At 37.1% G+C, this 13,627-nt stretch overlaps 1 protein-coding gene across 3 annotated transcripts in view; it reads right to left on the minus strand.

Moving 5' to 3' along the window:
• Positions 1 to 13,627, minus strand: part of Asap (ArfGAP domain of ASAP) — a 718,739-nt gene that overhangs the window by 102,075 nt on the left and 603,037 nt on the right. For all 3 annotated transcript variants that reach the window (XM_090411444.1, XM_090411445.1, XM_090411443.1), the window contains one exon: positions 2,958 to 3,031. In XM_090411444.1, the coding sequence (XP_090267570.1) occupies positions 2,958 to 3,031 (74 nt within the window). The remainder of the gene's footprint in view (positions 1 to 2,957; positions 3,032 to 13,627) is intronic.

Below are 13,627 nucleotides of genomic sequence, written 5' to 3' on the forward strand. Positions count from 1 at the left end.
AAGGAGTTAGAGATGATAAAGGTGACATGAAAACAGGAGAAAAAGATATCCTTGAAGTATGGAGTAATTACTTTGAAAAACTGCTAAATGAAACAAGCAGTGATGACAGCACAGTGATAAAAAAACACTGACCAGGCATGCAGTCAGGAATACATATCCATACTTGAAGCAGAAAAAGCCATCAAAGGCTTGAAATGTGGAAAGGCAGCAGGAGTAGATGATATTCGACAGAAATGCTGAAGTATGGTGGTATAAAAGTATTACAGTGGCTGCACTGCATAGTTCAGAAAGCCTGGACAGAGGGACGAATTCCCGATGATTGGAGTAGAGCTCTCATAGTACCCATATATAAAAAGGGAAATAAAACTGAATGTGAGAATTACAGAGGTATTTCCCTACTGAGTGTTCCTGGCAAGATCTATGCAAGTATACTTGAGAAACAGTTGAGAAGAATTGTGGAAGAAAAGCTTGGTGAAAACAAGCTGGATTCAGGCCAAATAGAGGCTGTCTGGATCAGATTTTCACTTTACGACAAATAGTCGAGAAAGCATGGGAATATAACAAAGATCTGTATTTAAGTTTTGTCGATTTGGAAAAGGCATATGACAAGGTGCCAAGAGAGAAACTATTCAATACACACTACAGTTATATGGTGTCAATGGGGCATTATATCAAGCAATACTTAGTCTTTATTTGAGTTGTAAGTCAGCAGTTAGAATTGAAGGAAGTACAGGAAGATGGTTTAATGTTAAATCTGGTGTGAAACAAGGATGTACATTATCCCCTATGTTATTCATATATGGATCACATTATGAAGGAAAGTGGTATTAAACCTGATATCAAAATTGGAGATGTTAATGTCAGCTCTCAGCTTTATGCGGATGATGTTATACTTCTAAATAAATCCACTACAAGTCTGCAAGATTCTCTGACTAAATTGAATAGCTGTTGTAATAGATATGGTATGAAGGTCAGCAATAAAAAGACAAAGACAATGAAAATAGGCAGAATCATTGAAAATGTCAACTGTGTTGTGAATGGAGAACCTGTGGAACAAGTAAAACATTTCAGCTACTTAGGCACGATTTTTACTGAAGATGGTAAATTAAATATAGAAATAGACAACAGATTCAGTAAAGCTGGTATGGTGGGAAGTCAATTGAATAAATTCATATGGAATAAGAGAGAAATTAGTCAGAACACTAAATTAACTGTATACAAGACAGTGTTCAAACCAGTTTTAACTTATGGATCTGAGAGCTGGGTCAGAAGTAAAACACTTGACCGAAGACTAGAGACCGCAGATATGAGAGTCCTGAGAAAGATTCGAGGTGTGAACAGATGGCATCAATGACAATATCATATTAAAAATGAGGATATTAGGAATTAACTTGACATTGTCAGCATCCAGGAATGCGTTAGCAGAGCTAATCTCAGGTGGTATGGTCACTTAAACAGAATGGGAGAGGAAAGATTAGCAAAACAAGTGTTCTCTGCCAGGGTGGCAGGAAAACGACCCAGAGGAAGACCAAGATATAGGTGGATTGATACGGTACAAAGTGTCTTAGACGATAGAAATATAAGATCTGATAATGTTGGAGTCTTGACAACTAACAGACTGATTTGGAGAAAAATTGTAGATAGGAAGTTAGTAATGATGTAATTTTTTCATGTAGTACTATCATATCCTGTACACCCCTTGAGGGTACATGACAGGAATTTGATGATGATGATGATGAATATCAAATGCACAGCTTGTGCATTTGATATTCAGTTTCTTTAATGAGAGGTATGGTATAACAGAATGCATTTAAAATCTTCTATATAAATCATTACATATAACCATCTGGTCTCAAATGCCTATAAGACATTTGAGACCAGATGTCTTATAGGCATCTGGTCTCAAACAGTATTGAACAGACCAGTTCAATACTAACATTTCATCCACTATGTCATGTGCAATTATATAAGAGGCAGTTAAAAGTTCCACATGCCCAAATTAACCAAGTCCAAGTTTCTGATTTCATATCCATATATGGAATAGTTTATGTTCCTTACATAACTGATAAAAAAAATTCCCCCTAATATTCTTCATAATACTGCTTTGTAATTTTTCCTTTCAGAAATTTAAATAGCTTTTAGCTTGGCTGAATGAGAAGGATGCAGTTTTAATCAGTGGAATGTGTTGCACTTTGGTATGCAGATGCATGTGATGTGTACTGTGTTGGTGTGAGAAGTAAGGATGAAATGTTCATGCCATTGTATAAAGCATTAATCAAGCCATGCACAGCATATTTTGTCTATGGCCACCTAATTTCAACTGTGATTTGGAAACTTTATAGAGGTGGGGGGGGGGGTATCAGAGAATTGTAACTAGGACGATATCAAGCCTCTGGAACGATGGTTATGGGATAGGATGAAGGAATATAAGGAATGAAGGATGTAAATTTCTGGGATAAAAATGTCTTACTATCAGTTTAATACATCTTTCTGAAAGAACAGATTTTGTAAAAGGTAAAATGTATATTTTTTTTGTACATTCTACAATGTAAAAAGATATGTAAAAACAAAAGAATTGATATTAATGATATTTCAGTTAGTAAAAAAAAAAAAAAGATTTTACCAGAATAATAGAGATTATGCACAGACTGGAAGGTGGGGGGGAGGAGGTAGCACTAAAGCATCCAAAGAAGATGCATATAGGTAGAATGAAGAGACAGAGAGAGGTGGGTAAGCAGAATACATTGCCAGAACAACTGTGAATGCTAGGTGTGAAAGAGTTTAAGGTTTAATTCAACAAATATGCTGTTCATGAAATAAGACCTTCAGATATCCCATGAAAAGTTCATTGTTTTATGTTATTTTCTATTAGTTCAATATATCTTTCTGAAAGAAAAGATTTTGTGAAACATAAAATTGTGTATCTTTCTTGTATGTTCAACTAGATATCAACTTACCTGCTGGGGTAGGAGGTGGAGGACATTTGGGTCTTTGCAATGTACCATAGGTCTGTACAGCTGTTCTTTCTGCACTGAAAGAAAAATAAAAGTATCATATCATAACAGGGACTAGAATGGCTTATGTTTTAGATTGCAAAGAAAATAATGTACCAATATGAAAAATAGAAAGTCATATCATTTCTTATAGCTGAATACATAGAAATAAGGATTAAAAATAAGTTTCTCACAGAAATCAGATATATATAATAAATATATTTAAATTAAGATGCAAGAAGAGAAATACAAAAAATAAAAATATATCTTAGGAATTTCTTTTTTAGCCAATGACTATCTTTTTATGAAGCAAGATGTACATTTCTGCCTATTTTCAGTCTACTTTCTCACAGCATCAATGAAATTCATTTATATCATTCCAATGGCTCTTGCTTTTAAATGAAGTATTGGAGCAATTTTTTCAAATAATTATTGCATATTTAAGATTAAACTTTTTTTCAGAGCAGTCTGCACTGTGAACTTCAATATTCACCAATCAACACATTAACGAACAACCTAGGTCAGCCCATAATCCACCCATCCATGCGGTATACATTCATTGCTGGGTACCAGAAATACGATGATTAAGAATGACTCATACATTGCTATAAAACATTATCCTAGATTTATATATCTGTTCATTTTTTTAATGTGAATTGTTTTTAATTTATTTGAGCAATGTTGCATTTGTAGATGAAAGGAAAAAGGAAAATAAAAAGCAAATTTTATAATGCTAAATTAAATGTAAAAAAATAAATGTACTATTAAAATAATTACAATTATTAAATATTTATTGGCCTATGGTTTGCCTTCTACCTGTTGCACTTAAGTAATCAGGTTCTTCTCTAGTCACTTAATACCTATTAGGGTTCCTTTTCCTCAGATTTTCCTAGAACCTCTTTAAGCAACTCATTTCGTTACATAAATGACTTCACATAGCAATGCTGATGAAAGCACTCCAACTTTTACATCTGACCAACCTTGTAGTGTTCAAACATTCTAAATTTTAAGATCTTCCATAATAATTAATGATATGAAAAGTATGCATCAGCAAATTGAGTAATTATTATGGAGGCCTCAGTAGATGTACATTGGAATGAGGAAAGATCACATGGCAATAACGAAGTGGAATTTATTCAGCTACAAAGACAGATAACTACTTGAATCAGCATGTGATAGAGGGGACTTATGGTTTGAGAGTGATGAATCCGGTCACTGAACCAGATGATCTGTCCATAATCAAGGTGGCTGCAGCATTGTCTTTGATTAGGGAAAGTGATTATGTGATCCTGACTTCAAAGGCTCTGAAATGTGAAATTTTTAGTTAAGGAGGAGTATATATGTAGAACTACAGGTGAGAGGAAGCCTGAAGCAGTGTCATGGCATAAGAATTTGGAAGGAAAGGATGTTATCAATGCATGGGAGTTAGTTCAAGTGTATCTGAAGGAAGCAATATCAAATATACCCACGGTCAGGAGGATAAATCAGGTAGGTGTTAAATGATGAGTAGCATCATCGAAGTAAGAACTGAAAAATAAAATAACACTGTGTTGAGTATATAAGCGAGTGATCAACTGGGTTGTGGCTAGCCATATGAAGACTTCTGTGAGGAAAGGATATATGTGGAAGTACAAAGATGGTGATTTTGACAAGCTTAGGAGACAGCTTGGAGCTATAGCATGGAATGAGGAGTTAAGCAGTAAGGAAATAAATGCTGCTTGAGAACTGACAAAGAAATACATAACAGCGTCAATGTGTAAATGTATTCTGAAGGTCAAAATGCTGACTAAGGCAGGTGTAAAATGGATGAATGAGAGGGAGGGGATTAAGCATGAAATATGGACAAAGAAGGAACTTTGAAGGCAGCACACTATAAATAATAATAATTATTATTATTATTATTATTACGTGACACCTCCAGGGAGCCCAAAGACTCATCGAGGGAGAGCACCTACTCCACAACTCAACGAATTGCAACTACACCAAAGCCATCTTCCACCACTAGTATTTCTACAGACAATCACAAACATCCATACCCATGTCATGTTGGAGACTTAATGGATTTTTTACAACACTCAGAAAGGATTAAAACAGAATTTAATGCTTCCTATATTTCATCCTAGTCACTAGGACATCTATGGGGATTACAACAACAACTAACGTAACATTAACACAAATATCATACAGTACTAAGCCCAACCACGTGGGTGACACTAAAGTCTTATCTAGTTGAGTGCCCTCTAAGGGCGGTGTAGGTGGCCTGGAATGTAAGGTGGGACCTCTGGTGATGAGTGTTTCCTAAATCTTCGGAAGTTTAATGCAACCATATCTATTAAGATTTGGTTGATTTCTGAGAGCTGCTGCTGCTGCTTCTAAGAATAATCTCTCTTTCTTGAATTTGCTGTGGTGGAGCATGGTGGTTTTCTTCCATGATATCCTGTAGGTGGTGTCCAAGACATGGTCAGTCAAGCCTGAATGACCATAGTTGTTTTTACAGATGTAAGACTTGTGTTCCTCCAGGCAGATGTATGCTGATCTGCCTGTCTGTCCAAAGTACGCCAGCTTACAGGAACAGGGTACTTTGTAAACTCCAGGCAGAGAGAGAAGAGGGAGCTGATCTTTTGTAGAACGGATAAGGGTATCAAGTTTGCGGTGGGACTTATATGCTATGTGTAGGTTGTACTTTATTAGAATCTTGGCTATTTTTTCGGATGCGTCACGGATGTAGGGTATGGTGATGGCATTTTTAAAATCTTGTTGACGAGAAGGACAGGGAATAGGTGAGGAACTGATTATTTTTTTGATACTGATTTTTGATACGGTGGGGCTTATATGCTATGTGTAGGTTGTACTTTATTAGAATCTTGGCTATTTTTTCGGATGTGTCACGGATGTAGGGTATGGTGATGGCATTTTTAAAATCTTGTTGACCAGAAGGACAGGGAATAGGTGAGGAACTGATTATTTTTTTGATACTGTGATCGCTGTAGCCATTGGAGAGGAAAGTGCTGTGTATGTGGTTAAGCTCAGTAGTGAGGGCGGTTCCACTGGAACAAAAATTGCGGGCTCTCTTGGTAAGAGTTTTAATAATGCCATTTAAAGCCCTCATTTTCTATGAGGACTTTAAAGTGGGTTGAGTTTTTTTTTATATAGGAAGTGGACCTTCCAGTGAGGGGGGGGGGGGTCAGAGAGTTGGCCAGCTGTTTATACAGTCTGTAGCAGATGCATTGGTGGCATCTACTATAGGTCTGAGAAGGGAATTGGGTTTGTGGATTTTTGGTAAACCATATATTCGGGGGGGGGGGACAGGAGCGGAAAGGTTTAAGTTTTTTTGTAATGTCAGGGGGCCAGGAAGATACTTTTTTAAGTAAGATTTATAGTTTCTTAACTTGTGTTCTTGTGGGATCGTGTTCTAGCAGGATGTAGGTAGGTCCACTTCCTATATAAAAAACTCGACCCACTTTAAAGCCCTCATAGAAAATTTAACCTTGGATAACGCAGACATATTGGTAAGCTTTGATATTTCCTCTTTGTTTACCAATATTCCCTTAACTAAAACCTTATCTCTCTTAGAAAACGTTTTTCTGTCTGACATCTTAATCTCTTTTCCTTTGCCATCAACTCTGGGTATTTCTCTTGGCAGAACAAAATCTACAAGCAGATATAGGGAACCGGCATGGGTCTCCCCTCTCACCAATTTCTATAAGGAAGATTTTGAAAAATGAGCCATAGACTCAGCCCCACTCAAACCTTGTATCTCGCTAAGATATGTAGATGATGTGTTCTCTATTTGGCCTCATGGCCCAGACACGTTAGACTTCTTCCTCAGTCATCTCAATAGCCTACATCAAAGAATCCAATTTATTATGGGGAAAAGAACAATTGTTTACCCTTCCTGGACACCTTAGTTACATGCCTACCTAATACACTTGCCTTCACTGTATACAGAAAACCCCCCCACACACAGACAGATACATTCACAAACTCTCCCCCCACCACCCCTCTCAACAATATGGCATTATTAAAACTCTTACCAAGAGAGCCCACAATCTTTGTTCCAGTGGAACCGCCCTCACTACTGAGCTTAACCACATACACAGCACTTTCCTCTCCAATGGCTACAGCGATCACATCATCATCATCATCATCATCAGCATACGTATCAAGGATTTAGGCCTAGTATGGCCTGTTCCGGCCTTAGAAGTCATCGTTGAATCGTTTAAGAGGACATCCTGGTTTTCTTTTTCCTAATGGCTTGTACTTTAAGGCTTGTTTTGGTAATCTTTCTGTTTTCATTCTTTGAACGTGTTCCATCCATCTATGTTTATATTTTTTAATTTTTTCAATTACTGGTTCTTGGTTTAATTCTTTCATAATATCTTCGTTTCTTTTGTGATCAAATAGGGTATACTTTGCAGTTTTTCTCATAAACTTCATTTCTGCTGTTGTTAATCTTTGTTTGTCTTTTTGTTTTATTGTCCAGAATTCGCTTCCATACATTAAGACCGGTAGGGCTGTATTGTATACTTTTAGCCTGGTTTGTTTTTGAACTAGGTTTGGTTTAAATATAGAGTTAATTACTCCTGTTATTTTTAAATATTTTGCAATTTTTATGTTTATATCTTTTTCATTTTCATAAGTGATCATACATCCTAGGTAGTTAAATAAATTCACCTGTTCTAAGATCTTGTTATCTAATACTATTTTAGTTCTTGCTGGATCTTGTCCTTTAAAGGCCACAGTTTTTGATTTTTCTGTTGATATTATCATACCATAATCTTTGGATATCTCATTTAGATTTAAAATAGCTTTCTCTAAGTTATCTTCAGAATTTGTAATTATTATTTGGTCGTCTGCAAAGAGGAGAGTGTTTAAGTTAACTGTAGGTGAAAGTTTAATTCCTTGATGTAAATTTTTACTCCATTTTATTATTATTTCATTTAAGTAGATATTAAAAAGAGTTGCTGAGAGGGGACATCCCTGTCGGACCCCTTGGTTTATCTCTATTGTATATGATAGCTCGTGATTTAATCTTATTTGTATTTGATTATTTTCATATATCCTTGTGACAGCTTTTAGGATATTATTTGGTATTTGTCTTTCTTTTAATATGTTAAATAATATGTTTCTTTTAACTTTGTCAAATGCTTTTTCAAAGTCAATAAATGCAATATGTGTTTCTAAATTATATTCTCTTCTTTTCTCTATTATTAATTTTAGGCAGAAGGCTGGGTCTATACATGATCGTCCTTTTCTAAATCCATTTTGTACCTCTAGAATAAAGTTTTCGGAATATTTCATTAGTTTGTTATTTAAGATTCTGCTGTATATTTTGTAACATGAATTTAGTATACTGATACCTCTATAGTTTTTAGGGTCATCTCTATTACCTTTCTCAAAGATAGGAATCACAATTGCTTTTTTCCATTCTATTGGGGGGGGGGGGGAGGATACCAGTTGAGTAAATTTTATTTAAAAATAATAAGAGTCTTCCTTTGAATCTTGTTCCTGCATATTTATATAGTTCTGAACCTAGCTTATCTTCTCACAGCAATCATCTTCTCTACATCTCTTTATCTTCTCTACAGCGATCACAGTATCAAAAAAATAATCAGTTCCTCATCCATTCCCTGTCCTTCTCGTCAACAAGATTTTAAAAATGCCATCACCATACCCTACATCCGTGGCACATCCGAAAAAATAGCCAAGATTCTAATAAAGTACAACCTACACATAGCATATAAGCCGCACCGCAAACTTGCTACCCGTATCCGTTCTACAAAAGATCAGCTCCCTCTTCTCTCTCTGCCTGGAGTTTACAAAGTACCCTGTTCCTGTAAGCTGGCGTACTTTGGACAGACAGGCAGATCAGCATCCATCTGCCTGGAGGAACACAAGTCCTGGAGTTACACAAAGAGACAGGAGAGTGACTCAGTTGATAAGGGTAGCAAAAGTGCAGTACAAGCAGATTAGCTGATTGTCCTGATGAAAGATGATTTTTTCTTCTGCAAAAACAACTATGGTCATTCAGGCTTGGCTGACCATGTCTTGGACACCACCCACAGGATATCATGGAAGAAAACCACCATGCTCCACCACAGCAGATTCAAGAAAGAGACTATTCTTAAAAGCAGCAGCAGCAGCTCTCAGAAATCAACCAAATCTTAATAAATACGGGTGGATTAAGCTTCCGAAGATTTAGGAAACACTCATCACCAGAGGTCCTACCTTACATTCCAGGCCACCTACAACCACCCTTAGAGGGCACTCAACTAGATAGGACTTTAGTGTGACCTACGTGGTTGGGCTTAGTACTGTATGATATTTGTGTTAATGTTACGTTAGTTGTTGTTGTAATCCCCGTAGATGTCCTAGTGACTAGGATGAAATATAGGAAGCATTAAATTCTGTTTTAATCCTATCTGAGTGTTTTAAAAAATCCATTAAGCCTCCAACATGATGTCCTCACAGCACTTAAGCCTCTACACTCGAAGCCATGTCCACGGCTGGATTTGAACCTGCAGCCTTTTGGCTGGAGAACTTGGCTCCAGCCAAAAAGATGTTTAACCACCTGGCTAACCAGGCCAGCTCAGTTACACAAAGAGTAGGACAGGAGAGTGACTCAGTTGATAAGGGTAGCAAAAGTGCAGTACAAGCAGATTAGCTGATTGTCCTGATGAAAGATGATTTTTTCTTCTGCAAACCGTGTCTTTTCTCACGAATTTTTTTGCTTAGTCCGGTTAAAAGATCAGAATAATATTCCCCGGTTATTGTTTTACCTTTTTCAAGATAATTAATAAACAAAATGCCTTTAGCATACCAAAAACACCGATGCCATGACCTTTCTGCTGATGGAAGCGACTTTGTCTTCTTTGGTGCTAAACAACTGGCTTGTGTCCACTGTTTTGACTGCTGTTTGGATTCTGACATGTAATGGCAAATCCACGTCTCATCCATACTAATAAATCTATGCACAAAATCGGTTTTATTCTTGTTAAAATGCTCCAAGCACTGTTCAGAGATTTACATGCGAGTGCTGACCAGCGAGGAAGAGTTTTAGTTCTGGGAAGAGATAGAAGTCAGAGGGAGCCAAATCTGAGGACTAGGGTGGATGTTTCAACAATTTATAGTGCAGATCACTTAATTTTCCCATTGTCAAAATATCTTTGTGGGAAGGTGCATTGTCCTGATGAAAGATAATTTTTTTTCCTTCTGCAAACTGGGTCTTTTCTCACGAATTTTTTCATCTAGTCTGGTTAAAAGATCGGAATAATATTCCTGGGTTATTGTTTTACCCTTTTCAAGATAATTAATCAACAAAATGCCGATGCCATGACCTTTCCTGCTGACAGAACTGACTTTGTCTTCTTTAGTGCTCCTACTTCTGTCCACTGTTTTGACTACTGTTTGGATTCTGGTGTGTAATGGTGCATCCAAGTCTCATCCATAGTAATAAATCTACACACAAAATCAGTTAAAACTGATTTTGTGTGTTAAAACGCTGTTATTCTTGTTAATGCTCCAAGCACTGTTCATAGATTTTCATAATTCGTTTTTGATCTGCTGTGAGGAAGTGTAGCACCCATCTTTTGCGAAGCTTTTTCATTTATAAATCTTCATGCAAAATATATCATACACGTTCTTTTGAAATGTCTATAGTCTCAGCAATTTCATGCACTTTGATTCACTGGTCATCCAATACCATATTGTGCACTTGATCAATGATTTCTGGTGTTGTTACTTTTTGGACTTCCTTCACATAGATCATCTTCAAGGCTGGTATTGCTACGTTTAAACTCGGCAGCCCATTTCTTAATTGTCGAAAATGAAGGAGAAGTGTGCCCATAAACTTTTATGAACTTCGAATGAATTTCTTTTGGCATTAAACCTTCTTTTACAAAGAAATTTATAGTTAGAGTTCCACACATTACTCAATTTTATCCATTTCAAGGGATACAGACAACAATTTTGCTTCAGACAGCTGTATAAAACAAACTACTTGATAGAATGACTTGCAATTTCACATGGATGCTTATGACAGATGTACCAACTTAGAAAAAAAAAAATCTTGCCGATAGTGTTGCCGTCTATGGTTGAGGCCAAGAACCTTTCAGACCACACTTGTATCCCATGCTCTAGCTTGATGTTTTTTGGCTGCTTGGCACTCTTGGTTCCATAATGGCTTTGGATGGAGTGAAAATCAGATGATGTTTTTGGAACTGCTGTGGTTGCAGCATGGACAATACAGTCTGTTACATGCTTCACTGCTTCATTAGTGAGTTTTTAGGTGACATCTTTAGTATTCAATTTCTCATGATATATATTCCAGTCAGTCTGATCCATTATCTACATGGGCATCCATGTAGGAAGAAATGTTCCTATGAAGACAGTGCTGATAAGAGGAAAATGATTGTTTCTATATATGTTTTCATCAACATCCCATGTGAGCAGTGGAAAAAAGGCATGGGAGCAGATTGTAAGTGCTAAATAAGGGTACGTAGGTATGTGTAAGAAGATATTTGCTCCATTATTAATAAGGGTGAGATCATGGTTGTTGAGCATTCGCTTAATGATATGACCTTGTCTATTCGTGTTGGCACCACCTCACCGAGTATTATATCCATTAAAGTCACCCAGTAGGAGTATGAGCTGAGGTATTTGCATTATGAGATTATCAAGTTCCATTGCATTTAAATCGCAATCTGGTGGTAAATATATTGTGCATATTGTGATTGGAATCTTCACACATAGGTGAATTGGTACTGCTTCCAGAGCAGTATAACGCTGAACATGACGGAACTCAGTATGACTGCAAACAAGAATATCTACTCCACCATGTGCAGGACCATATTCAGTTCTGTTCTTGTCTACAAGAGTGCTATTCCTGAGGCTAAGATCCTCAACTGGGTTTTAAATAAGTTTCCTACTGACAGAAACAAAAACGTTTGCGCTTCTGTAGCAGTTCCATTGTAAAAATTTTCTCATGGCTTTGTCTGATTTCCAGGAAGTTGAGGACTTACTTCTGTTAGGTTTATATTTCTCATTACATTTTGGGGAGTATGGACAATCAGTGTCCATCTCTTCCTCTGGAAAAATATCCAACACATCAGATGTGTCAGGATCACTGGGTAATTTCAAGTTACTTTCATTGGATACTGAAGTATCCATTTTTTTCTGTAAAAGGGTCTGGTGGTTTGTCTTTAAGCGATACCCTTGCTATAAATTTTTGAACAAGTGGGTTCTTATCGAATGGAACCTTTATTGGAGTGGGATCATACATCATGCAAATATCAGCATAAGAGGATCTCAGAGGCTAACTTTCTTTCTTAATCCTGATATGTTTTGTTCTGTTTTTTACTGTTTGTATTTCTTCCTCATCTTTCCACTTCTGATATGTGTGGGAGTATGCTGGATGATTTCCCTGATAGTTAAAAATTTAGCAAAATTTAAAATTTTGTCAGAGCAAGACTGATTACCATGCTTTTTATTATCACATCAAACACAGGTGGTAGAGTAATGATAGGCAGTTTGGCTATGTCTGTATTTCTGGCATTTGAAGTATCTTAATGGATTAGGGATATACAGTCTAACAGGACAATTGAGACACCCTGCTTTAATAGATGTTGAAGGTTTAGGAGTATCAAAGGCAAGGATGATGTTCCTGGTTGGAACCAGGTGAACTATCCCTACAGATCAGGTTGCATCTCACACTTGTCACCTCCTGATCTTTCAGCTCTGAACATATCTCCTCATCAGGTACATCTAGGGAATCCCATTCTGTGATCACTCCTCTACAGGAATTGAGTGTCTTATAGGGTGCAACTGTTATTGGTATTCCACTCACTGATGTAGCTCTGAGTAGTTTTTCGGAATGTTGTTGACACGTTTCTATGAGGACATCACCAGAACATAGTTTCTTAACTGTTTTGGGAGAGCTTCTCAGTTCTTGTAGACCCTTTTGAATAAAGAAAGGTGACATGTTCCCTATTGGCTCTTCACATGTTGCATGGATGGTTAGAAAAACTGGTACATTTATACTGGTATCATATTTTTTGCATCATTTCTGTTACTGAAAAGTGTATCAATGGTATCGTTACTTGGATGGGACTTTGAAAGGGCTCCTGAAACAATTGAAGATGAAGGATTCATTCTTGAAAGTTTTTTTTTTTGTTTGGTGCCACACATGGACACTCACTCACTGGCAAGCAATGACTGTGCTCAGGAGTAGAATACCAGGGTTATGCCAGATGCTATACGAGCACCACACCATGCCAAGCTTTGGGCAATGTCCTCAGACCATGGGGAAGGAGACTTACTGTAGCACTCTTGACCCTTGCAAGCAAGCCTACTAGCCAACTGACCCTGTCTAGGACATCCAAGACCACTGTCTTGCTGAAGCAGAGGCCAAAGTAGTGCAAGACTACCAGGATCCACTTTCCCAAACATCCAGGGGTTGCACCACATGGCCAACATGACAGCAAGGTGTTGGATGCCAGTGATGGTAGTCTGGAAGAGGATAGTAAAAAATTACTCAGGAGCAAAGAATACTGAAGGAAAAGCAAAGAAAAAGAGGAGACTTAATGGTGAGCAAACAAGAGGTATGTGAGGAGTAAGCAAGCTAGATGTTAATAAGG

The sequence above is a fragment of the Typopeltis vanoorti genome, chromosome 21 (genome assembly GCF_054136105.1).
Source record: "Typopeltis vanoorti isolate ZY-2024b chromosome 21, IOZ_Tvanoo_1.0, whole genome shotgun sequence".
Lineage (NCBI taxonomy): Eukaryota > Metazoa > Arthropoda > Arachnida > Uropygi > Thelyphonidae > Typopeltis > Typopeltis vanoorti.